Genomic DNA, 27,174 nt, shown 5'->3' with positions numbered 1-27,174 from the left:
CCTCCTTAGCTCTGAGGTTGGTGCTGCCTGTCTGCTCCCTCCACACGGTGAGGGAGCCCTTGCAGGGCAACTGGACCACTGCAGGGAGATATGGGGGGAGCGCTGAGAGCCTGCTCCAACTCCTGAGCCTCATTTTCCAGACAGAGGCCTCCTCTGGTAGTTCCTCCAGCTGGCGGTGGTCATCACACCCCTTCCATCTCATCCCTGGTTTTTCATGAGAAGGACAGTGACCCTGTACCCTTCTCTGCTCCCCTCAGGGCCTTGGACAGAAAAGAGCTTTGTCTCTGAGGACAAAGACCTGGGGAGGTACAGTGATTTGCCCAAGGTCAGATGCTGGTGAGCAATGCTAGTCAGAGGCCAGGAACTGGGACCACGGTGCCTGTGCCACACCACGTGCTTCAGTGGGATGCCCTGACCCTGAGCAGGAGGCTGTGCCCTGTGCTCCAGAAACACTAACTCTGCCCAGTCTCTCTCGGTTCCGCTGCATGTTCACTGGCCTCCTTGTAATCCCAACCCTCCGTGCTGCTTTCAGATCTTAAGGAAATGAAAGTCTGTCCCTGCTCACGGGGGAAGCTAGGTATCCTTGATGCACAGTCCGTCCCACGGCATGCAGAGGGGGCTTGGGGCCACCTCCGGATTCTAGGAGCCTCCGGCTGGCTTTGTCCTGTGAAGATGCCGCACAGGTGATGTCCCTGGAAGAGCCAGCAGGCTGTGCTGTGGCCGCTGGGTGGGAAGCATCCAGGGGCCAGCTGACCGGCTGCACACGTGGCATCTCTGGGCCTCTCACCCACCTGATGAGATGGTCAGACTAGATCACGGTTCTGAAATGTTTCAGATGAACTGCAGTGGCCGCCTCGCCCGCTTCCCTCTCCCCCTGCGGTCCTCACCCTTCCTCAGTCTCGTTGATGATGTCACAGATCTCCATGTTGAGCGCCCAGTCCTCGCTCTGCAGGGAGCCATCCGTGGCTTTCTCTGAGGACAAGAAATCACAGGTCACAGAGGTGTGCGGGGGTCCCGGATGGACAAACTCAGAGAGCAGGAGTGGGGAGGACAGCGCCTCTGGGCACTGAGGTGGGCCAGCACCATGTATATGGTATCACCTTCACTGTCCCATTTCGTCTCTTAATTCCTATAGCAGCCATGTGAGGCCAGGAGGGAAGCCCCGGCTGAGTCTACCACGTAGGCAGCGGATGGATTCAGAGGCCTGGCCTCAGTGTGCTTGTTTCTGACATGACAATATTGAGAACAGGGTTTGGTTTTATACTTGCAAGTAAGTGTTCTTTCTTGACTTTTTAATTATCTTTGGACTTGGAAACACTTCTGAGGTTCAAAGTGTAAAAAGTTCCAAAAACACATCGAATGGAGAGTCAATCTACCTGCCTTCCCGGCCCCTAGCTCCCTTTTCCTCAGTTTCCTCTCAATTCTCCCAGTGATGTTCTTTACCTGCACAGCCAAGGACACGGGGTTTTAAATCCTGACTCTGTTACCACAAGGCCTGGCCACGGCCTTTCCCTTTGTGTCAGCTCATCTACAGAGAGGTGGACTCTGAGGTGCCCTGCAGAACCACCCAGGGGAAGCTGGTAATGCAAACCAGCATTGACAGGATATTTGGTGCCAAACGGGTGCTTCTAAGTGGTGGCAGGTCTTTTTCTTATTAAAATTGAGGCAAAGGTCACACAAAGTAAAGTTCACCATTTCAGTGGCATTTAGCATATTCACAAAGGTGTCCAACCACTCTGTCTGGATCTTAGGGTGAGGTCTCCATGTAGCCGGCTACGAGACTCTCCAGGCCTGGAGAGGCCGTGTTTAGAGGTCCTTTGCTGTAAAATCTGCTCAGTGTGCTCCAGCGTGAGAGGTGGTGGGTGGACAATGAACGCAGGAAGAGAAAATCCTAGGACGTTCAAAAACATTCTTTAAGAGCGAAGTGCCAACCTGCGTTCACACTGCCTGTTTTCTCTGACCTCTGTACCTTCTAGGTTCCATCCACATACAGACCTAGCTTTAAAAAAGCTCCAGCGGATTGCATATACCCTGCTTGTCTCAGGCAAGAGTCTGCCCTGCGCGTTATCCCTGCGTTTCTGTCAAGCACGCACCTGAGTGTTTACCACTGGCTGGATCACTGGTTAGGACACTAGTCAAGATCCCCCGTCATGGCTGAGTTCTCAGCTTGAGAGCCCAGCTCCAGGCTAGGAGTGCTCCTGTCTGTAGCCTCGGTGCACCCCCAGGCACTGCACAGTGGGGTATCTACCAGGAGCCCCCGTGGACCAGGCACCCAGACCTTATTACACACGATGGTGCAGGGGAGGTTCCCGCACCACCCTGCTCATGGGGTGACATGCCAGGCCTGCTCTGGGCACCGGGGGTGCAGTGTGGACAGGCGGACATGGTCCCTGCCTTGTGGTGCTCAAAGAGGCCGAGCTCTCAGGACAGATGAGTAGGCTCTGTGAGACTGGTCAGGGCTCTCCTCCAGCCAGCAGGCAGTCCTATCCTGTGGGGCAGAGCCTGGGCTGGGCTGGCATAGTCAGATCCCTAGAACAGTGGCTTCCATGCTCTACGTTTGGAAACCAGCCTGACTTTAGCTCCACCCTGGGCCCCCTTGGGTCCTGCAGGCTAGATGGAGGCCTGGGTAGCTCAGGACACGGGCCAGGCAGCCAGGCATCCAGGTATGGACCTGGCAGCAGGCAGGTTGCTTGGCTCCTGGCTTAGGCCTGTGAGAGGGGTTGACAAAGGGCTCCCTTTAAAAGGGTGGAAGAGGGACTTACTCATCCCACAAGTATGTCCTGGGTGTGGCTTCTCTGGGCCACACTCCCTACCCCTGGGACTACACGCCTACTGAACCACATATGAAGAACCGAAAGAGCTGACAAGTGACCCCTGGGCAGGGGAGGGCTGGGTCTTACTTTTGAGGGTCTGGGGGGCAGTGGCTGATCAACCATGCAGAATAGCACCTCCTTCCGAAGCCACGTCTCAGTAACCCCGTCCCACGGCGGGAAGGGCTCATCAACCCAAGTCCTGACTGCCTCTAATGATCCACTGAGTTCTGCCAGTTCCAGCCCTGGACGCTCTCTCCATCCCAGCCCCTCCCTTCCCCGCCCTGCTCTCTGCCAGCCAGGGCACCTCCCCGCCTTGCTCCCCTCACTCATTCTCCATGCTAACCCAGAGTGAACTTTCTGGAACCTGAGGTGTGATTGTGTCCGTCCATTCCCAAATCCTTCAAAGGTCCCTTAGCCCCCGGCTGGACCTACAAGGCTCTTCCACAGTGGTGATGTTTTCACTTCCCAAGTTATATTGCTAGGTAACACTCAGCTGTTTACATCAAGAAGGTGACTGGGGCCCTGGCAGCTATAAGGTGCCACTACTGCCCTTGTCTAACTAATGGGGAAGCTGAGGCATGGAGAGGTCACACGGTGGTGAGGGAGGGTGGCTATGGCTGCCTCTGCCCTTATCTCCCATCGGGCATTAGGCACTCTGCTTTTCCAGAAGGATGCGCCCAGAGCACTCAGCCCATCTACCCCCTCCTTCCGGACCCTGGCTCCACCAGCAGCCCTCGGTGGTTCCTCCATTGGTTCCTCCCTATGACCTCCCCAGGGACTGCTGAAAACCACGGCACCTCCCTCCTCCTGGGGGAGAGAGCGGCAAGGTCTTAGAAGGGATTATGATCATTTAGAAAGGCAAGCAGCTGTTGAGGGGGCAGATGGGGCATTTATGAGCGAGAGAAAGCCATCCTGAGGAACCAGGGTGGGTGCAGTGGGACCCCTGGAACGCGAGTCTGACACCAACCTGAGCACAGGGCCAAGCTCTTTAGTCCTGAGTGCCAGCTGTGGGCGGAGCCATTCGGAGGATGGAGCTTTTTGTAGGGGGTTTAGGGTAAAGGGGGCTCTGCAGTCAGTCTGAGCAGGTAGGAGGTAAGGAAGAGGCAGAAGGGAGACAAGAAACATCTGAGCAATTCCAGCAGAAGGGAGGTGCGCCCAGACCCCTCCCTTCAGGGCTGGGACAGTTCTAGGACTTCCTCAATAAAGATGTCCAGAGACTTCCCTGGTGGAGTGGTCCTGTGGTTAAGACTCTGTGCTGCCAATGCAGGGGGCGTGGGTTCTATTCTGGTCAGGGAACTAAGACCCCATAAGCTGAGCAGCTTGACCAGAAGATTAAAAAAAAAGAAAAGAAAAAAAGGTGCAAAACGGTCCAAGGGGTAGGCATGCTCTATTAAGGGCAGAAATTTAAACCCACAGGAATCTGGGGATGTGTGTTTTATTTTTGGTTTTAACCGCAGAAGCAACTCAGCTGGTTATTTTAAGAAGGCGGAATAAAAACACTGACAATGGTTACTAGTTCCAAAAGAATGACAGCTGACTTCTCGAGCTCTCTGCTGTTGGCTGTGACCTTTTGAGGCCCTGGGGCAATCCTACCCTTGTCCCCCAGCTCTGGAGGAAGCCGGGCCCTGTGAGTCACCTGCTGTCGTCCGGGCGGGCAGGTGGAGGTTGGGGATTTTGGGGCGTTTGTCTGTCTGCTCAGCAGTCTGTCCTCTCCATGTGGGGCTGGTGCCGGCACAGCCAGAGTGGTGGCATGGCTTTGGAGTGGGACAAGCCTGGCCTCACCTCTGAACTCGGAGACCATGGGCAAGGCTCTGAGCCTCAGAGTCTTGGTTTCCTCATCTGTGAAGCTGGAAGAAGACGGCCGCCCCTACAGGTGATGGGACTTTTCAGCCTGACAATGTGCAGTGCGCCAGCTGAAGAGCAGTGGCAGGTTGCTGCTGAGTCCCACGACCATGACCCGGGATGAGAGCAGCAGACAGTGGCCACCGCAGTCTCCAGTTGCAGGCCCCTGGAGCCAGCCTGCTCGACCCAGGGGCACCCTGAGTTTCTGGAGAGCCCACCCTCTCAGCCATGGGGGAAGCCCTGCTTCATAGGAGGCCATTTCTGTAGAGCTCAGGGGACCTGTGGGTCACCGTTGTGGGTGCCCGTCCCCCTGACTGCCTCCTGCCAGGTCAGCCCGAGGGCAGCAGCCTAGAGCTGCCTCCCCACCACCCTGCACGTTCCGTCACCAGGTCCCCAGGGGCCCGGCTGCTCAACGTGTCTCTGAGGTGCCCACCTCTGTCATCACGGTCGCAGCTCTGGTTCCGGGCCTGTCTCCCACCTAGCCCTGTACCATCACCTTCACACTCTCCTCTCCCAGCATAAATCCAACCAGTGCTCTTCTCTGTATAAATATTGTCTATGATACCCCACTGCCCGAGGATCAAAAACCAGATCTCTTTAGGGGCTTAGAGGGACATCTGAGGCTGAGCCCAGCCACAATCCGCTGTGGTCTCCTCCGTCCCTCAGCTGCCCTTGTTCTTTCATGCATCAGGGCTTCTGCTTGGGGCGCCTGGCTCCCCTCCAGGCAGGCACCAGGTCACAGGTGACGGTCAGACCTCAGCCCTCACCACCAACACTTGTCGGCTTCTCAGCACAACCAAGCCCCAGGCCCTGCACTTCTCGTCAGCCCCACTGCGCTCACCACAGCCCCTAAGGCAGAGGGCGGAGACACTGAGGAGCAGAGAAGCCAGTGGCTTGCCATGGTCATAGAGTGTGCGTGTTGCAGAGCAGAGGTTCGAACCCCAAGAGTTTCTTAGCTACTAGGCTGTGTGCCTCTCAAACATACTGAACACATGTCATCCAGGCCCCGGGAGACACTGGTGAGCAGAGCTGGCCAGGTCCTGCCTTCAGGAAGTCTGCAGCCTGGTGGGCAGCCACCGTGGCATCACAGAAGGGAAAAACCCCTGGATAGAAAAGAGCAGGTGCTGAGACAAGCACAGGGGTGTGCGATTCAGATGTGCCAATGGGAGGACCTGTAAGGCCCTACCCCAGTGTTAGCCCCGCAGCGTACCTCCAGCCAGGTGAACCGTGCCAGGCTCATCCTGCCCCTCCGCACTGACGCTGTGGACAACAGCAACCAGATGACCGGCCTTCCCTGCCCGTCAGCCTGGGACCCTCCTCTCCTGTCACCACCCTACAGCCCATACCACGTGCGGGGACAGCTCACACCCACACCCGGAAGTGGAGAGTGGGGATGCAGAGCCGGTCTAGGGGGGTCTGGACCTGTGAGCTCCCCCTCTGCTCTGCTCCCGCCTGCCTCAGCTGGATGCCGAGCTCTGGAGACATCTCTCTCTCCGGGCCCACCCTCTGGTGGGACAGAGAGTAGAGGTTCAGCCAACGTTTGTGGAAGGACCAGCCGAGGCTCCAGGGCACCTCGCTGCTGAGCACCCGTCCCCACTCTGTCCCGGGGAAGACTCCTCATGCTTCACTGACCTAAGCTCCCTTGTCCACTCTTGAGCCCCTCTGCTGCTAGGATGTGGCTTACAAATAACGACCTGTCAGAACTCGGTAGATTTTTCTTTCTAGATTCAATGAAATATGGTTTGCAAACAGTAATGAAGTGTCTTAAAGGGTGAGGCCGACAGCTCAAGTCCCACCTTGACCGTGACCACGCCTGGGGCAGGGCTCACCGACCTGGGATAGAAGGTGAGGTAGCTGACCATGATCAAGCAAGCAGTGACATGAGGCGCCAGCTCGACCCAGAGCTCCCACGGGCTCTCTTTCCAGATCCTCCTCCTATGACCAGCTCCCCTGTGAGGGTGCCCACAGGCCACCTGATCTTCAGGAACTGTCACCTTTCCAGTGTTCAAGGCCACCTACTCATATCGCTCAAAGGAGCCATGGTGAACCCTTGAGATTTCCCTTCTAGTCTTCACTGTTTTCAGGATTTAAAAAACACATCAGCATAATTTTTTTAAAGATGTGTAATGGTACTGTGACTATGGCTCATTTGTTTCTAACTACAATTCCTGTTCCATACCCTTAAAAGACACAGAAATATTTATGAGTGAAATGATATGCTGTTTGGAATTCACTGTACCCACCCCTCCCTCTGATCCCTGCCCCTCTCCCCACCCACGTCTGCCTCCATCGCTGGCCCAGTGCCCCTTTGCCCCCTTTGCCCACCTCTCCACTGCCTCCCAGGTGCCCTCTTCCTGCCCTTCTCTTCTCTCTCCCACGACACACTCTGAGCGGCTCCTGTTCGTCCAGTCCTGCACCAGGTGCCAGAGGGGCAAAGATGAACAGAATCCCTGCCCTTGGGGAGGCCCAACAGCAGTCAGTGAAAACAGCTGGAGAGATGTGTTTAGAGGAAAAGGACAAGTGATGTGACTGGGGTCAGTCCAGGGCACCGGGGAGCCGCGGGGAGGGGTCAGCACCTACGGGAAGAACCGGGAAGGTTCCAGTGAGGAGGTACCTTCTGGGCTGAGCACAGGGCATGAGCTGCTGGCCTGGAGGAGATGAGGAGGGACATTCCTGGGAGCGGAAGAGCATGAGAGTCTTGCAAAGACTCCAAGATGAAACCTCAGGGGTGAAGAGGAGAAGAGGAATGACAAGGAGCTTGAGGGTCAGTCTGAAGGGCCCGAAGGAGGGAGACAAGGCTGTTCTGAGACCAGGAAAGATCCAGGAGCTGGAGGTGGGCTGAGGGTCCTGGAGGGAGCAAGGCAGCCAGAGGAGAAGGGCAGTGATGCCAACGGCCTGGAAGACCAGTCCTCGGAGCAGGACAGAAGGAATCAGGCATGGACACCCCTAGCCTGCCCCCTAGCAACTCCTCCCTCGTCCCTACCCAAAACAACAACCCCGCTACCCACTGGCAGTGCCCAGTCCAGGAGTGGGCAAGCCACCCAGTCCTGATCCCTGGGGAGCATGGGGTGTCTGTGGGGCTGCACTGGGGAGAGGAGAGCTTTGTCTCGCTCATTCCTTCCTTCGCTTCTGGGAGCCAGCACGGGAGCATGGCGCCTGGAGCTCAGGCTGAGGGGGGACACGCTCAGGCTGAGGGGGGACACACTCAGGAGACAAAGCCGGCACGTCCAGGACCAAGAGTCTGGGTGTTGAAAGACATCTCTGAGCTGTCAGACCAACCCTGAAACCTCCCACCTTCCGACTTCTTGCCAGGTAAGCCCAGCATGTGGGGCCGGCTTGGCTGTGTTGGCTGGGTATCTGTCTGTCACTTGCAGCCAGGGTACCCCAAAGCTTGGTGGCGGGATGTAGTGTGGAGCCTGGTCTTCTCCCCGCTTCCTCCTCCCACTGCCGGGGCCTTCTGCCTGGGCCCTGCTTCCTATGGGGCCTGCCTGGATCCCCAGAGGGCCTTGCCCTCTGTGCTAGGCCAACAGGACTCTGCGCAGACAAAACTACAAGCTCTGCTTAGTGTCACGGTAACTTTGCAGTATTTACTGCTTTGTTCCTCCGTCTCTTCCATTAAGCTGTGAGCTCCAGGGTGGAGATTGTGAGTCATGGAATTCTCTACACCAGACTGGATGACCAGGCCTGTGAAAAACCTGCAGGACGTGTTTGATGAATGACTGAATGAAGGATGAGGCCATATTCACAGGACAATAAGCCCTTAGAGCACTTTAATTTAAATAAACTACTCCCACCCTTTGGCCCTCGTAGACCCTTTAGTAGCGGCTGTGTAGAAATCCTAATCTTCCTTCCACTTGGCAGTCCTATGAACTTTTAATTTTTTTTTTTTTAACTTTTTTGCCCATGCCATGTGGCATGTAGGATCTTAGTTCTCTGCCCCTGGCATTGGAAGTGTGGAGTCTTAACCACTGGACTGCCAGGAAGTCCCAGTCCTATGAATATTTTTAAAAACTACCTTGCGTGTGTGCTCAGTCACTTCAGTCGTGTCAGACTCTTTGTGACCCCATGGACTGTAGCCCGCCAGACTCCTCTGTCCATGGGATTCTCCAGGCAAGGATACTGGAGTGGGTTGCCATGCCTTCTCCAGGGGATCTTCCTGACCCAGAGATTGAACCTGTGTCTCTTATGTCTCCTGCCTTGACAGGTAGGTTCTTTACCACTAGTGCCACCTGGGAAGCCCTAAAAAGTACCATGTCCCTCTTTAATCTGACCTCCGCGCTACATCCTCAGTTCCTGTGACCACCCCACTCTGGATGTGACCTCCAGAGCCTTCGCCATTCCCATCATCCCCTTGGGACACTGGCCAGCTGTGCTGTCCTCCTGGAAATGCAGCATGGGAACTCACGTACCTGTCCACATGGGAGGCGGTATCCGTGTTAACTCACCCTGGGACTACATGAGATGTTTACTCACTCCACCGTATGGACCTGACCCCCACAGAGTCTGTTGCTGTGAAAGATACTCTCCACTGCTGTACTCTGTTTAGGTGTTCTAATCTCCCTTGCAGTCAGAAGAGGCCCTGTGACCCAGTGCTGGCCTCTGACGTTAGTGGAACTTTCTGGCGGCTCCCAGCGAAGGTTTTCCTGCCCTGATAACAGAGGCAGTGCTGGCAGGTGCTAACCGTGCTCTGTCACGTGCAGTCCAGCAGGAGGAGGAAACCTACGCGCTAAAGGCTGGGGATGCGTGGGTGCAGAAATGCAGAAAGAAGAATACGAACAAACTCAAACTACACGCATTCTGGACCCACACATTTCCACTGTAAAGGAAACCTGCCAGGTCCCTGTCAATTCTAAGGGGAAGCAATCAGGTGGCAAAGTTAGGAGAGTGGGATCTGGACACAGACAAACCCCAGTTCAAGTCCTGACGGGAGCACTCGCTGACTGTGTGACCTGAGTGAATTCCTTAACCTCTCTGTGCCGAGTTCCCCTCCTGCAGAATAGAGGAAAGGATAACTAAAGCACCGACCCTCAGGGTTATGTGAGGAGGAAATGAGAGAAGACACTTCATGTGCTCCACGTCCCACCCAGCACAACAGCCAGCCCCCAAACAAACATTACCAACTAGAAATATCAATCCCCAAATCATTGCTTGAAAATTTCAAGCATCCCCAAAAAATAGCTTTTTAAATCACATACATGCAGAAGCCGTTCTTTTTTTCCCCCAGCCAGCAAACTGTCCTGAAGCCCACTTTCCAGTGAACAGCTCTTTCCAGACTCAGCATGGAAAGTTCCATCATTCTCCTGAGTTGCTGACCCATCCTTCCCCAAAACCCTGGCTGCCTCTCCCCTGCCATTTTGTAACCACACGCCACAAGAGGAACTCGAAAATACCTCACCGAAGGCATAACTTTGGCAACCCACAATTTTGAAGTTGATACAGCTAACTATAGTACCTAACTGAAGAAAATTCCAGTTTGCTGAAAGAAGGCTTTTGAAAAACTATCCAGGTAAGAAGGAGCAAAACTGTGAAAACAGAGGTTTGAAGGGACTGGCCAAGGCATATATGACATTCTTTTTTTCTTCCCCCAACTCATGAATGCAAAAGATGTATGTATGACGTATGTAGGCATGTACATTATTATTTATGTACCTATCTATCCATAGAGAGATTTAAGGGATTTCTTGTGCTATTGTGGAGGCTTCAGTATCAGTTCAGTCGCTTAGTCGTGTCTGACTCTTTGCGACCCCATGAACCACAGCACGCCAGGCCTCCCTGTCCATCACCAACTCCCAGAGTCCACCCAAACCCATGTCCATTGAGTCGGTGATGCCATCCAACCATCTCATCCTCTGTCATCCCCTTCTCCTCCTGCCCTCAATCTTTCCCAGCATCAGTGTCTTTTCAAATGAGTCAACTCTTCGCATCAGGTGACCAAAGTACTGGAGTTTCAGCTTCAACATCAGTCCTATCAATGAACACCCAGGACTGATCGGATCTCCTTGCAGTCCAAGGGACCCTCAAGAGTCTTCTCCAACACCACAGTTTAAAAGTATCAATTTTTCGGCTCTCAGCTTTCTTTATAGTCCAACTCTCACATCCATACATGACTACTGGAAACACCATAGCCTTGACTAGACGGACCTTCGTTGACAAAGTAATGTCTCTGCTTCACCCATTCCAATCCATCTTAGTTCGCTGATTCCTAGAATGTTGATGTTCATTCTTGTCATCTCCTGTTTGACCACTTCCAATTTGGACTCATGGACCTAACATTCCAGGTTCCTATGCAATTTTGCTCTTTACAGCATGGAACCTTTCAAAATCTGCAGGACAGACAAGCAGGAGACAGATGCAGTTCAAGTACAGAGGTCATCTGCTGGCAGCATCCCATCTTCTGGGGAGGCCAGTCTTTCTTCTATGCAACTGGTCAGATGAGGCCCATTCACATTATAGAGGGTAATCTGCTCTTCTCAAAGATGGACTTAAATGTTAATTTCATCTAAAAAAATACTTTCACAGAAACATCTAGATTAATGTTTGGCTAAATATCTGTGTGGGCTTTCCTGGTGGCTCAGCCAGTGCAGGAGATGCAGGTTTGATCCCTGGGTTGGGAAGATGCCCTGGAAGAGGGCATGGCAACCCACTCCAGTATTCTTGCTTGCAGAATCACCTGAACAGAGGAGCCTAGTGGGCTATACAGTCCATGGGGTTGCAAAAGAGTTGACACAACTTAGTGACTAAACAACAACAACAAATATCTGGGTACCGTGACCTGGCCAAAATCGACACATGAAGGGAACCAACCCAGGGTTTATCCTGCATCAGTGTATTCAAGCTCCAGGTGAACAGAGGACATCTCTGCCTGTCCTTCGTTCTCCTGGTCTCAATCTCTGTAACCTGGCTGGCTCCTCCCTCCCGATTCCCTCCTTCCCTTTCCTGCTTTCCCCACAGGTGTAAAGCCCAATTCCTCCCATGGGTCCTGCATAGCTGCTTGGCTCTTCATGGCACTCTGGGGTCTCTACCAGTTCTCAAGTCTTCCATGTCCATGGAAGCACAATCCCCTTGGAGGTTCTGTCACTTGCCTGGGGACATGGCTGGGGAGGGGAGGAGCTGGTACTTGAACCCAAATCTTCTGAGGCAGGGTCTATGTTCTGAGCCTATTCAGACTGCTTACATCTGAGTGGCTGAAATGTGCCATCTGGGATCACGAGCAAACCTGGGATCAGGTGGGATCATGAGCAAACATAAAGACATTTTTAGAGTTGCCTATTTAATGTCGAGCAGCTTGTCAAAGTCATGACTTCAGGATGTAATTACACAGGATAAGGCCAACTTTAAAAACGTAAGTGAACAAAAGGAAGACACTATGAAAATACAACTAAAGGTGGGACACAAGGGCAGAAGTCTGGAGAGAGCCAGAGACTTCCGTGATAAGGAGGTAAAGAGTTAACTTGTCCTGAATCCTCAGAGTGATGGCCCCAGGCTAATTAGAAGACTGAGGGTTTTTGTTTTTTTCTGAAACCAGAAGGGCGGAAATGTGGGACTTTACTCTTATTTCTTTAAGCTCAGGGAGGAAACAAAACCTATTCACCAGTTCCATCTGTACAGTCAGGCAAAGGCTTTAATTCCCAAGTGAAAACCGGCTCCACCCCACAGCCTGAAACCTGACCTGTCTGTGACTGTGGCTGCCACCCAGCCTGCGACTGCTCATTCCCAGTAACACCAAGACCAGATAGAGGCTGTGCTGGGACCAGGGCCCTAGGTGGGTACCCTGGCTCCCCGGTGACCTTAGATTCTGCCCCATCAATGATAATAACACCTGGGGAAAATCACAACAGCTGACAATTATGGACAATTACTGTCTGGTGGGCAATGGGCCAAGTGCTTCACAACGTGACCATATGAGAACCTCCCTACATGGCTGAACCTCCCAATCCTGACTGATCCCTGCTATTATTATCCTCATTTTTAAGACAGGAAATTGGAGAACAGAGAGGTTAAGTAACTTGCTTCAGGTAACAAAGCAGACGATGGATAAACCAGGATTTGGACCACCTGGTCTGACTCAGGAACACACCCCGTGTGGCCATCTGACTCAAAGCCCTTTCTAGATATTAGTCCCTGTTATCCTTAAGAGACAAATTTTGGGTTCTAACCTGGTGCCAGCACTTACAGATCAAGGAATCGGAGCTTCAAGCTGCAAGGGCTCCACATAGCAAAGAGCGGGAAGTGGTAGAGATTCTGAATCGGGGGATCCAGAATTGGAGCGTTCTCAAGCATCTCTAACAGGGATATCTTGGGACCCCATTTTGAAGCACAATGCCCCCCATCATTCTGCCTCTGGCCAAGAGGTCAGCAAACTATAAACTCATGTGCCAAAAGGAGTCTGCTTTTGCATGGCCCACAAGCTTAGTCTCTACAGTTTCAAATGGTTGAAAAAGAAATTCCAAAGATCATTTCATAACATGAAAATTACATGAAATTCCCATTTCAGTGTCCACAAAAGAAGTCTGAACACAGCCATGTCCCTTCACTGACACTGTCTGTCTGCTTTCGTCCTCTGAGGGCAGAGGCCAATAGATTGCAGCAGAAGCCATACGGCCCACAAATTGAAAATATTTACTCTCTGGCCCTTTACAGAAAAAGTTTGCAAATCCTGGTCTAGTCTACCCTGCCAGCCACGCAACATCCTGCTTACAGCCTCCCTCCCCTCCTCACCTCCAGTGATGGGGAGCTCACTACCAAACTGCGCCCAGTCCCGCTGTGAACCGTGCTGGCACTGAGCTCCTTGGAGTGATGGAATCGGTTCCATCACTCCTCCCCAGTACCCAGCCATTTCTTTCTTCTCTCTAATATCAACCTTCCCCTGTCCTCACCGTCCCCTCAGTTGTTCAGTCCTCTGTAAATGAGGGAGAGTGATGGCCCCTAACAGAAAGTGGTGAGAAGGAATGAGACACAGTCAGGAGCGAACGTGAGCCGGACCCAGGTCTCCTGCCACCTAGCCTGGCATTCCCTTGACAACACGCCTGAATGTCCGGTTTGGTTTCCACTCATTGCTCCCCAAAGGGCAGCCCTGAGGGCCTGTGGGGCTCTCTTCCTGCTAATGCCTGTTGTCTCCCACCTATGATGCCTTCTGGTAGCCCCCTAGCTTGGCCTTTGTGGGGCTAAGAGCGGCTCTCCCTGACCTTTCACCTCTCCTGTCCACCCCAGGGCTCAGTCTTAGGCTCTGAGCTTTCCTCCTGCCCCATGACTAGGGGGTAGTCCCCAGGCACTGCCTGTGTCTAGAGTCTCTGCTGTTTGCAGCTGGCTCTCCTGGGTCAGCTGCACCTCCAAAGTGCTGGGGTGAGCTGACAGCTGGAGGTGGAAAATTGGGTTTTTAAAACAAGGCCAGCCAGGGCTGTCCTCAGAAAATACCTCAGATGGGTTTTTAAATCCTTGGAAGAAAAGGGCTGAGTCAACACCAGCTAGTACTCACTATCTGGGGTCCTTTCAGCCAGAGGCTGCTGCCCACTGGAAGCTTTCCTGATAGATAAAGCATCACCCACCATTTCAGTAAACAAAAGCACTTGTGGCCATCAAGCCTTTGGTTACAGCGGCACCCTCCCTTCACCAAAGTGCACCTGAGCAGAGTTCAGGATGGAGAAAAAGAGTATACTGGGCCTAGATAGTGAAGATGCACACCAAAGGAATGACTTCAAAACGCCCAGACTCTTGCCTCTTCCCACACAGAGAAAAGCACTAAAATCATTCATTTGTGATGTCTGCTTTTTGTGATTAGCAGTCATCTTTTGCTGTCTGACTGTGTGTCCCCCCACCCCCCTCCACCTGCCTTCCCCCAGCAAAAACTCCTATATCTCCTGGCTCCTCCCTGACCTCTTTGGAACGGTGCCTAAGAGCTATCTGAGAGACTGCCTCCCGGGCTGTAGTTCTCAGTGTGGGCTCCAGACAAAACAAAATGCTCAACTTTTAGGTTGTGCATATTCTTTACTTCACAGTGGATTCTTTAGTGACCTGGAGGAGGAAATGGCGCCCCTCTCCCGTATTTTTGCCTGGAAATCTCATGGACACAGGAATCTGGTGGGCTACAGTCCACGAGGTTACAAAGAGTTGGACATGACTGACTTGACTGAGCACGAGTGACCTGGAAACATTCAGGGCCCAGTAAGCGCCACAAGCAGAAAAGCTGGTCTGTGGGTCAAACAATAACTGTGGCTGCTGGAGGGCTGGGTTGCTCCAAATTCCAAACAGGTATTGACCAGCCAGGGGCAGGGTGGTGAGGGTGCAAGAGAGGACCTCAGTTCTGCAGGCAGAGAGACCTGGGTCTGGGTCCTGACTCTAGGAAGCTGGGAAACCTTGGGAAGTGACACCTTCCTTCAGATTTACTTTTGATGATTGGAAAAAATAGCAAAACCCTGTAGGCTTGAAACCGACTCCCCCTAAAACTGAGTTCCTCTGTCAAGTTCATATTAATTTCTTTATTCAAAACTTTATTCCCTTTCTTGTCCCACACCTGTTGCCCCCAAGACTGAAGAGTATCAAAGAAAAGGGGGCTTTGAAAACCACTGGTATCCTGCAGGGCCCTTCTGGGTACGAAAGCTTTTCAGTGTCCCCCGTTTCTTGTTTTTGCGGAAAAGGCGTCTGTCTCCTAAATCTTCCCTGAATTCCAAAGGGCAGATTCAGTTACTCATTAGGGGAGGGAGGGAACCCAGAAACAAAGGAAAAGCAGTCAAGAAACAAGAGTGCAGCAATAAAAAAGAGTCCTAGTTCCTTCTCAAGGGATTTACTTGACAATCTGATACTCATCTCTGAGTTCTACTATAGGAGCTGGGGCCCCACCCAGGTGGATGATGGTGACTTCAGGTCTGCGCAAGCAGGGAGACCCCAGACTAGATGGAACCAGAAGGCTGATGCCTAAGATTCCTGGAGCCCCACCTTGTTACCTCCCACAACCAATCAGGAGAAATTTACAAACCCTGGAGTTCCACCCTCCTCCTAATTTTGCCTTTAGAAACTCCTCCCTGAAAACCAGTGGGATTTTGGGTCTTGTGAGCCTGCATAGCCCAATCTCCTTCCTGGGCCCTTGCAATAAACTTTTCTCTGCTCCAAACTCCCGCTGTGGTCTGTTTGGCCACACTGCACACCCAGCACACAAACCTGGGTTTGACAACAGGACTGCGATGCGAGTATGGCACCTGGTGTTTGCTCACAAACTGTTACTTTCCTTTTTTCCTTTCTTCCCTCCAGTCATGTGTCAGCATGATGCTAAGTACCCAGGGTCTGGATCAGTCAGATTCAGCATCTGCTCTCACAAAGCCTAGTCCAGCAGGGGAAACACACGCACAATTACTAACAGAATGCCACAGCGCTTTATTAGTGTGACGTTGGTGAAAATAATAAAAATGATGACGATGTTTCCTGCAAACTGATAATGTGCCACGCCCTCTCCAGAGAGCATCTCACTTCACTCTCACAACCACTCTGAGAAATGGATGCTGCCATAACCACCATTCCACCCAGGAAGCAGAGCCCAAAGGCAGACAGGGAGTGAGCCTGAGGAACTAGGGTGATGGGAGGGCACAACAACAATGGCTGGATCTGAAGGGGTCAGTGAAGGCCTCATGGAGTAGGTGATGATGCCTGGAGCTTTGAAGGAGGCACTGGCAGCAGGCATTCCAGGCAGAGGGAGCAGCAAGCAGAAAGGGGTGTGGATGGCTGACTGCAAACTTTCTGAGTCGAGAGACACTGCGCTCTGATTTACACCATCAGGACCTACTGTGCTCAGCGCTGCCAACTGGACAGGGCTCTATGCTCAACTGGGGGATGAAGTTGGCAGGCTCGAGAAGAGATTATTTCAATCCTGCAGTTTATAGAAATGCAAGCAGCTCATACTAGGTCATTAGTAATTACAGCTGATCAGGGCTGTTGCTCCCCCACACCCCGGGAGTGGAGGTGGGGGGAAGAAAAGAAAAGGAATACTGAGGGTATTAACTCAAATAGCAGACATTATTCATTTAATCGTACTTTTAGAGCCTCTTCAGCTTTGGTTCAGATTTCAGGGACTCAGAGGGGTCCCTGAAATCTCAGCTTTCTGACCACGTCACTGGGGTCTTGGGTGAGTCCTATTTTCCACCTTCCCTCTCTTGGCCTCAGTCTCCAGTGTAGAATGAAGGGGATGGGCTAGAATGGAGGTTTTCAATCTGGTGGCCACCTCAGATCTACAGTCATAAACTCTGGGGGGGTGGGGCCCAGCCTTTGATGCTTTAACAAGTCTTCCAGGGGATTCTGATGATAGCCCTGGATTAGAAGAGCCCCAGGATAAGGACTGTTCCTGCAGTAAAACATGGTCTGTGCTCTAAGGGACTAAGAGTTTAGTAGCATGCTCTTCGGATTGAATATTTCTTGCCCAAGACAGGTAACCCTTCAGGGTAAGAAGAGAAGCTTTTTTCTTTGACTACCTCAAGCCTGGAGTCCCAACGAGCTTTTCTAGAAAGCCTCAGGCATATTTGGCTGACTGTGAACCAGAATTTTTTTCTTTTTTGGGGGGTGGGTGGGTAGGAAGTCTCAAACTTGACATGTGATAAAAGCAGAGGTTTCTGCAGTTGGAGAAATATAGACAAGAGATGAGCTGCCTTCTCTTCAGCTTCCAAACAATGACTCATCAGTGTGTGTGTGTGTTTGTGTAGCAGGTGGGTGAGGGTCCTGAGAGAGCAGCTGCCCCTCTCAGGTCCAGGAGCTTCCTGGTGTGTAAAGTCTCTACTGACAGCATCCTCTCAAAACATTTGATTACAACACCTCAAAAGAGCCACAAACAGCCGCAGGGGGAGATTTCAACACAGAGCTGGGTTAACAGACTTAAGTGAGGTTTGACTTCTAAGACAGCAAGAATGAAAAGAATGTCTTGTCTAAAAGATCCAGTTTTCCCAGTCTGGACTTTAGGCTAAAAATCATCAAAAAGATAGAGAGACGCTTTCACAGTACTTCCCTCGGTTTATTCAGGCGACGAAGCACACCCAGACTGTTCTGGTGAAGTGTCCGGGCCATGGCCTGTGGGTCCTCTCTGAGATGGTGGGCAGGAATCAGTGTCTGTGAGACCAACTGTCCAGCCATTCTCAGGATTTTGGAACCCTCACTTGGTGGTGTCTCAGTAACAATAATAAATATTACCACCTTCTTTTAGAGAGCATCTGCCACGTGGAAGGCACTAAATCCTTCACACTTATGAACGAGTTTAACCTAAACAACAACCCCAAGGAGGCAGGGATCATTATTATACCCTCATCACTGGGGGAGGGATCCTCTCTACAGACAGCCAACGCCGCACCATTAGTAAGTCTCGGGTCAACAGGTGCCAAGAGAATCAGGAGACCTGGGCTCTGAGTGAGCCTGTGTCTCGCCCAGAGGGCTTGGCCCTCCCAGCTGCTGAGAAATGAGGGAGGCCGAATCAGGTGGTTTCGAAGATGCCTTCCAGCTCCGAGTCTGCGACTCCACGCGGTCCATTCGGTGCCGGCCGATGAGGCGGCTACGGCCGGCAGTTCCTGAGGCGTTGGCCTGGCCTTCTCGTGGGGTGGGCTCCCCAGCGTCTAGCCCCGGCTTGGCGGAGGAAGGGCTCCCAGCCGCCTGCCCGCAATATGCCCGCCCGGCCGCCAAGCCCCAGCCTCCTGGTCCTTGAGAATGGACTTCCAGCCCTTCTCAGGTATCAGTGTTCGCAGCTCCAGACGAGCCAGGAAGGAAATGGCAAGAGCCCAGGTGGTGTAACCCGTGCAGGGGAGGCGACGACAGAAACCATCGAGGGACCCAAGGACTGCAAAAACCACGCAGTCCCTTTAACCCCCCAAACTTTCTGCCTGGATTCGCGACCCCAGCAGCTGCACATTGGCTGAGCCGCGGCCACGCGGGCCCGCCTTCTCTCTTTATTTATTGGCTGCCGTGGGCATCCATCACAATCCGAGGCCTCCTAGTGGACAGCGGCTTTTGTCAATCAAAGCAGGCGGGAGGCAGGGCGGGGCCGGGTCTGGGAGAGACACGCCAGCCTCACTCCCCTCCCTGCCTCCCTCCGGTGTGTGACTCGGGACCTGGAGGTACCCTGGGGGGCCGGGGTCGAACGCGGAGTGGTGCGTTGGGGCTGCGCGGGGCCCCGGGGACTCACCGATGCGCTGTCCCACCGGAGAGCTGAACGGGTTCCCCAGGAGAAAGTCCATCGCCACTGCTGCCGCTGCCACCAAGCCGGGGAATCAGCTGACAGCAACCGCCAACACCGCGGACCCGTCACGTGACGCGCTGGACCGTCCTCGAGGAGGCGCGGCTGGGGCGGGGCAGAGGCAGTCTGGAGCCGAGCCGCAGGCCCCGCCTCGGACATGGAGTGTCGGCTCCCTGAGGCGGAGGGTGATGACCTCACTGCGGTTAACTTGGCGTCGGTGGACATCACGCAGTACGTAGGGCGACTGCGGACCAGGGGGCGTGGGTTTCGCTAAGCCACGCCCTCCATGCGTGCTTAAGGATTTAGGGGCGTGGTCTTTGAGCTCTTCACGTCTGGAAAACCCAATCTCAGACCCGGGAAATGACTTGGGTAAGGTTACCCAGCAAGCCATGACCAAAGCTCTAGCTCTTAGTCTAAGCTCCCGGGACCTCAGTATGACTACACACCCGGTGCTGGGGTTGACAGCCTCTCTGGCCTGTTGCCTCCCTACCCAGAGAGGACGCTTCCTGTTTGAGGCTGAGGTCTCCTGGCTGCAAAATGCGTCATGTTTGCAGCCCAGATTCCCTTACCTCAAATAGAAGGCAAGAGCCAAGGATTTTCGAGACCTTGACACTGAGAGACAACTCAATGAATTGCAGCTAGTGATGGGCTAGAGCTCAGGGTGGCAGAAAGCATACAAATGTTGTGAGTGGGTCCTAGGACACATCTCTGCCATTCATTTACGGTGTGATTCAAACAGCAGGCTTCCATTTTCTCTGAATTCTGGAATTAGATCAAGGACTTCTAAACTTTATTTTTTTAGGTCACAGGATCCTTTGAGAAATTGTACAAAGCATTCGAGCGTTTCTGAAGAAAAAAGGCAAGATAGAATTGTACCTCAGAGGGGTTCTGGGGTCCCTGAGGTACATCAGTGGACCCCAAGCTAAGAATCTCAAAGGCTTTCTCCAGCTTTGTAATTCATATATCTTCTTCCATGTTCCCGTGTGCCATGTTTCAGCTGTGTCACTTACTCATTAGATATCTTATCTATTGGTTATATTTTTTTGCTTCTAATGACATGCACTCCAAAAGATACAATAACCACTGCTTTGGTAGTCTGAGCTACTGCGAGGTGATTTAGTATTTATCGAACATATTTGTGAATTTTTAATTTGAAAGGCTAGTAATTTTCAAATTTAGGATGATAGAAAACCTGAATTACAACTTTATCACTTCTGTATGTTAACTGTTAACAGTCAATAGGGTCTGACATCTTTATTGTACCATATAAAAGCTTTATTGAAATCATGTACTCCTGTGCTTTGAAGTGTTTTAATAATGCTCATGAGACATGTTAATATATAACCAGTCCCCCAGTAGTCTAGATGCTCCTTGAGGCTGGGATGCTATGTCTGTTTCTCTCACTGTTGTCCAGCACGATGACTAATGCTTGAAAATTTAAATTAGCAATGGCATTTAGCCTATAAAGGGGGGATGTGCACTTATGATGATTTTCATGTCAGGTAGGTACCTTCCATGTTTTTTTTCATTTAAGCATATTGCTTGTTAGTATGGCAAGTATTTAGCATGATTTTCCTTTGGATTCTTCCATTAACCTTTAATATCACTATGTTGGATGACTGGAAGTTCTTGCCTTCTTGCATCACTCTGGTTTGAAGTGATTATAGGCAGATCTTGGCTTTACTACAGAGAATAGAACAGCCATAAGTTTCATCCTTCATAGTAAGAAAGCAGCAACAACCCACATACCCCCAAACAGGGAGTGAAATTATATTAACTCCATGCAGACAGAAAGTTGTACAGCTATTAAATTAGAAATGGAAGTGTGTAGATTTTGTCAATACAATAAATAGTAATATAAATGGAAAACATTAAGTGCAGTACAAACTATGTCTTCAAACTATTTCCTAACAGAACAAACTCATTTAGTAAATAGTCTGTTTTAATTTTTCCTTTTAAGCATTTTAGCAATATCAATATCAAATGCCTTACTATGGATAAAAATGTTGAAATCCCTCAAGACTGACAATGCATAAATGTAATATAATTGATTATAACCTTTAAGTACATTTAAACAAAAAAATTAAGATACTCTGCTTCCAAAATTTAAAGACCACAGTATGACAAGAAAAGTGAGATCCCTATAGTAAAGTCCAGCTAGGACAAAAGAACATTTGGACAATGAATAGTTCTGATAGTTTTCCTGCAATCACATTTGCTCAGGACTGCAGATAATGGAGAAGGATTCCGATGAATTACATACACAATTTAAATTCGAAGGTGGCTTGGGGTAGAAGAGCAGAGAAGGCAATGGCACCCCACTCCAGTACTCTTGCTTGGAAAATCCCATGGACGGAGGAGCCTGTTAGGCTGCAATCCATGGAGTCGCTAAGAGTCGGACACGACTGAGCGACTTCACTTTCACTTTTCACTTTCATGCATTGGAGAAGGAAATAGCAGCCCACTCCAGTGTTCTTGCCTGGAGAATCCCAGGGACGGGGAGCCTGGTGGGCTGCCGTCTATGGGGTTGCACAGAGTCAGACATGACTGAAGTGACTTAGCATAGGATAGCATGGGGTAGAAGAGAACCTCGGCTTTGGGGTTTGCTGTTCCAGTGTGCTTATTCTGGCTTTGCCATTTACTTAGCTGTTTAAACTCAGGGAAAGTGCTTTCCTGTACCTGTCTCCTTATTTGTAAAAGGGGATAATATTTATAAATCTTTGGGGGAGGATTAAGTGCAATAAAATATGCAAAGCACTCTTCAGCAATATGGTGATCTCTTTCTTGCTGCCTCTCTGTAAGAAGTGAGCCTTACAGCCAATCATAATATTTTATTATTTATGACTATTAACACCTTATGTTTGTGTTGAAAATTTTACCTTGAAAGTTCTAATCTCATATATTAGATGTTCACAGTATTACTAAACATACATGTCAGGCTGGCTGGCTGCAAGGCTTGGAAACAGGGAAGTGACATTAACACTTTTATAGACAGGACTGCAGATACCTATAAAATTAAGTGATTTATCCAATCCAGTGTAACTCAGCAAATCAGGACAGTACTGAAACACATGATTTAGCACACAATTTGAATGCAACTCTTATACAAGACTGATAGATATTTGACTTAGGCCAACAATGTAATGTGCATACAATTTCATTTGCCAGTGAATATAGCTACACTTACAGAGCCACTGGCTTTGCAATTAGCAAAAGAGAAGATGAAAGTCCTCAATGTAAAAGTTAATAGAAACAGAGCAAGATGTTTGTTAGGAAGATAGCTTTGATCAGAAACTTGACCTCTATTCCAGATGGGCTTTTTTTTTTTTTTTTAATGTGAAAGACAGGTTTAAAATTTCATAGGCACTTTGGTTGCCACAGGAAAAAGATAGCTGACACTGGACTACAAATATTAAAAATGTGATTTTTAATAATATAAGTACAAAATTTTATTTCTTTATACAACTGTAATGGGATTTGGATCAAACTGCTAGAATTTATTTAAAAAACAAAATAAAACAATGATATAAAAACTGCAAGAAGGTCTGAATCCAAAGTTTTTCCTCTAATAGTACCAAATACCACAAGGAACAGATTATTATACAAATGTTTACAAATTTTAAATACAAATACAATAGGGTTGGACTTTAAAGGAAAACAAACAAACAAAAAGCAGGCTCTCGTCAAGACGTCGTTAATGTGTACAAATGACGATGGTGGGACTGGCTTCTTTCTGTACTCATCCATGTCTCCGAGGCCCCTTCCCTGATACCCTGTGTCCAACAGGAGATGACCTGGGTAGAGAGGAGGTGTGCGACAAGCGCTGACACACGAAATCAAACCAGGACGTCTGCTCTTCGTAGTTTGGTTCCCAGACATTCCTGTTCCCTTCTGTTTCCCCAGTTCAATCTCAAAACTGCTCTGAGGTGAGAAAGGCATTCGGCAGCCAGAATACCTTTAAGGAACACAGTCCTGTGACCGTATGGATGGGAAGGAAGAAGGACGGAAGGAGTTACACAGGATGCAGGCTGGGGGCACTATCCTCAGAGATCGACTCTGATGCCTCTGCTCCATCCAGGCCAAGGGAAGCAAGCAGTCACCTCAGAGCTTGGTTTTGATGTGGACTCTTGCACCAAATTTAAAAACAACCCTGAAGGGCTCTACTGTTTTCTTTGGAACTGGAAGCAAAATCTGGTTCTTTGGAAATGAGGGCAGCTGGGAATGGTAACATTCCTTTTTATTTCACTTTCTTGACATTATTTAATTGTAAAGAACTAGAATCCCAACATAATGATTCCGTCTTGAGGCACAATACCCTAAAGAGTGGGTGATCTGGAGTTTGCAGAGGAGGCCAGAGGAAGGAGGGGAGGAAGAAATGACAAATCTAGTCTCTTCCACATGCTGTTGCTGGTGGAGGCTCTTGTTTTTTAAATTATATATACAGAAATTTACAGGATAAATTAAAATCTAAGGGAGTTTAAAGAGTTAAATACACATAATTAAAACACATTCATACTCGCACATAAATAAACCTACATGAGAACACAGTACTTTTTTTTTTTTTTTTGCAATTCGCTTATGTGTGGAATGCGAAACGCCATGTATCTGGCCAGCAGGGGAGCCAAAGAGAAGATCCCAGGAATTAGGCTGGGCAAAGTTCACCTTCTACATCCGCCCAACAACCAAGCGGGAGAACTGTGAGCTGAGCTGATGCTGCCCATGGAAGATACCAGCTCTTAGTGCTGCTGACCAAATGCTCTGGGTCAGTTCACAGTACAGACTGTGCAACTGGTGACACTGATGACTTTACCCACTCCAGGGCTCACAAAACTCCTTGGCCCAGACAGAGGCTGCCAATGGTACCAATGATTACAATAAGTTTTGAGACATGGACACCGATAGAGCAGGAATTGGAATGAACCCTCTACTAAGTTCACTTAGGCCATCACAATAACTTTCAGATGGGAACGATGTTATCGCCTCCCACCTAGGTCACTTCAAGTTGAAAAGCTTTGTATTTTCAGTTAACTGACGTCTTCCCATAATCTTTCCCATTACATTTCAGACTGTAAGACAGGTAAGGCAAATGGTCAGTGATGGGTCTGGAGGTACAACTGAGTTTGGAAAAAAATCACATTTTAGCCAACCTTACCATGACGCACTAGGCATCCAAAACTAGCCCCCAGCCCCCAAGTTACATTGATTTTTAAGGCAGATTTATCCACCACAGGAGAAGAAAGAATTCCAAGCCCATATTCATGCCAAGGTTTCGTCTTGGCTAAACCTTTGCCATTTCATAAAATTATTAAAAGCAAAGTACTTACAGTCCTATGTATATATTTTACATTTTACATATATATATATATATGTGCATATATATAAAAATTTAAAACCTACACCCAGAGGCCAGTGAAGGGATCTGGAACAGTCACATACACACAAGCCAGCAACAGGGCAGGAAAAGGTTTCTGTCCCAAGAGTCTTTGCTGTCACAGTCCAGGCATGATGTAAGCAATGTTGTCTAGTGTGTTTGACTGCAAAACAAGGGGAAAAGTTTCAGTCGAAGAGTACTTTACCTTAGTTCCCTGAGACATATTTCTTTGTTTAGGGGAGAGAGATCAGAAAAGGAGTCTGGAGTTAGAGAAAACGGGGGAGAAGATGGTATTCTGTTGTCTGTTTGCTGGGAGCTTTTCTGCTGACATCTCCCATTAATCCTAGTAAAGCAGTGGCAGCAGACTCGCACTCTCTTCATCTCTGGAAGAGCAAATAGGAAACACAGGCGGTGCAGTGCCTTAGGGGCTACGCTGCTTCTCTCCAAAGGAGAGAAATCTTAGGAAATGGCGTGTCTGCGATTTCACTGAGGGTCCAGCACACATTCAGCAGTCAGTGTCACGCTCCGCCGGCTGACAGCAGTGCGGTATCCAGGGAGCTTTAAGAGGTTGTGCCTGACAGGGCTCCCAAGGGTCTGGCCCCTCCTAAATCCCAGGAAACAAGGAAACTTACCAAGACCTGTTTGGGACAGCCGTTCAACTCAGGTAGTTGTGTGGTCAGACACGCCAAGGGGCCAAGCGCACAGATTATGGAGTCCAGAAGCACGGACAGACTGCCGGACACAGCCACCATGCCCTGAAAGGAAGAGCATGAGAGGAGGAGGTTGCGGCCTGCATCACACTCGTGAGGCTCCCTCCAGGCCCTGGGTACTTCCTCGCATGGCTCTCTGAGTCTGGGGCAGTTCCAGGAAACTTGCGGCAGAAATGGAAGCTTTCTGCTTTGGCAACTCAATACATTCCAGGTTTCCTGTCTATATTTCTAAACCGTTGTATCCTCTGTGAGACCTTGGGTTGGTCACTTAGGAAGAGTGGGGGCTGGGAGGGGGGACAACCCTACACTTAAAAATATTTAAAAAGGCCCCACCTATTGTGGAGAACTGCTGGCAAGATTTGTAGAGGTCATGAATGCAAAAGTTATTTTCTCATGAACTCCACAAATATAGCTCAAATGTGATAACCATGAGAATTCTACATACTAATGATTAATATAAGCACACACACACACAAATTCTCCACATATGTAGCTTTTTGACAGGTGAGGATACCACTTTTCTGTTCTTTTTAAAATTTAACCTCTTCTAGAATTCATATCGTTTGTTATCTCTGTGATTCAAAGAGATAAGAAATAAGATTGCTTGCTGCAAATACTGCTGCCGAGCTCTTGTGTAATCTGGTTCAACTAGGAGTACTGTGAGGATATGGGACCTAGAAGGCAGTGTAGCAGAGTCCATCAGAGAAGGAGCTCTGGGCTTCAGACAGCTGGGTTCAGAACCTGGCTATCCCACTCACTGAAAGGGGCAAGTTACTTTCTATGCTGTGCCTGTAACAGACAGTACTAACAGCATCTGCAGCAAGGAGGGGATTAAGTGAGATAACAGATGTAAAGTACTTGGGGGTGGTTCTTGCTACCTGGTAACTGCTCAGAAAGTATCCATACTGCTTACTAGTATTACCAACATCTTCATCTCCAAAACTGCATTTCAGGCTTCCTGCTAGATCTTCCGTTTTGGGTATTTTTCAATCTCAACACACTGTAAAGAGAAATAACCTACCGTTCCTCCTAGCATTCCTTCCTCTGCTAAAGTCATCATCACTCACACACCTGCCCAGTCTCAAGGCCATGCCACCACTGACTTTTCTTTCCCTTCATTCTCCTCGTCTAATGTATCCCCCTACTTCCAAGTCAGAAAATAAAGCAAAGGGTTATAAGAATGGGCCCTGAGGTCATGCCACCAAACTCAAGGCTCCATTTCAGCACTTAGGGGCTAAATTTCAGACAGAGTTCCTTAATCTGAAAGTCTATTCTTCCTTCTGTAAAATAAGGGAACACAAATTCTGTTTTACAAAACATGCAATGTGAATTAAACGAGAGACTCCATGTATAGCACTCACAAAGCTGCCTGAGTGAGAGTTCAATGAAAGATAGCAATTAATAGTATTACTCCATACTTTTACAGTTAATTATAGGTAATATTTTTTGTCTGACTCTCCCAATAAGCATCCTGAGGGCAGAAACCAAGTCCTATTCTTTTTTATATCCTCCCAGTAACTACTGGGGTTCTGTATAGTGTAATATCCCCCAATAAATATTTGAATTAAATTCAAATCTTTGTCATGTCTAGACTATTGTTATAACTTTTCCCTAATTCTGGTGTCTTCACTCTCAATCTAAAGTAGAAGATATTCTCAAAGAAAATCAGATGAGAGCTGTGATCATTCCTTCTACTCAAAACATCCCCAAAGCTGAGCTGTCATTTCCTTCCGCAACTTGTGCTGGGCCCTTCATAGTTCAGCCTTCCCCCACCTTGGGCGCTGGATGTTCTAGTTTTTCATCATTTAAGCAATAAAATCCTTTGAAAATAAAACCTCAAGTGGAACCCTAATACATAAAACAGTTAAAAGATCTGGTGAAGGTAGGAATGGGGGTTGAGAGCCCCACTGGGTCTCTTCTGACCTATCTTGGCAGAAGACGCCAGGGCTGAGAAGCACATGTGCACTGTGGTCTTGGTTTAGGATGCTATCTCCATGATTCAAGTCCTGCCTGTCCTTCTGGGTCCTGATGGAACCCCACCTCCCTTTCAGAGCCTCTCCTGACCCCCTCACTCTGCTCTCGACTACTGCTCTAACTGCTTCAGGTGGCAGAGCTGTAGAATGACAGCAGGCTGCACAGTGGGGCAAGCTGAGCCTGTTCACAGTGAGTTGTGCAGACTTATGATAACGGTCACAATTTTATTAGGCTTCAGGTATTCAATTTTAAACGAGCAACTATATA

General features: G+C 49.7%; 2 protein-coding genes and 1 long non-coding RNA gene across 8 annotated transcripts in view; 1 reads left to right on the top strand and 2 right to left on the bottom strand.

The window, feature by feature from the left end:
- TOM1 (target of myb1 membrane trafficking protein) overlaps positions 1-19,723 on the bottom strand; it is a 41,502-nt gene extending 21,779 nt beyond the window's left edge. For both annotated transcript variants that reach the window (XM_061417253.1, XM_061417254.1), the window contains exons 1-2: positions 18,802-19,723; positions 888-972 (exon numbers count right to left, since the gene is read on the bottom strand). In XM_061417253.1, the coding sequence (XP_061273237.1) occupies positions 888-972; positions 18,802-18,853 (137 nt within the window). In that variant the 5' untranslated portion in view covers positions 18,854-19,723. The remainder of the gene's footprint in view (positions 1-887; positions 973-18,801) is intronic.
- On the top strand, positions 19,161-23,478 carry LOC133247883 (uncharacterized). Its single transcript, XR_009736546.1, has 2 exons — positions 19,161-19,221; positions 19,655-23,478. It is a non-coding gene; the product is annotated as an uncharacterized LOC133247883 (long non-coding RNA).
- Positions 22,263-27,174, bottom strand: part of HMGXB4 (HMG-box containing 4) — a 35,716-nt gene continuing 30,804 nt past the window's right edge. For all 5 annotated transcript variants that reach the window (XM_061417251.1, XM_061417247.1, XM_061417250.1 and 2 more), the window contains 2 exons: positions 24,856-24,978; positions 22,263-24,386 (listed from right to left, as the gene is read on the bottom strand). In XM_061417251.1, the coding sequence (XP_061273235.1) occupies positions 24,342-24,386; positions 24,856-24,978 (168 nt within the window). In that variant the 3' untranslated portion in view covers positions 22,263-24,341. The remainder of the gene's footprint in view (positions 24,387-24,855; positions 24,979-27,174) is intronic.

Source organism: Bos javanicus, chromosome 5 (genome assembly GCF_032452875.1).
Source record: "Bos javanicus breed banteng chromosome 5, ARS-OSU_banteng_1.0, whole genome shotgun sequence".
In the NCBI taxonomy this organism is placed as follows: Eukaryota; Metazoa; Chordata; class Mammalia; order Artiodactyla; family Bovidae; genus Bos; species Bos javanicus.
This window is presented reverse-complemented; position numbering and strand designations above follow the sequence as displayed.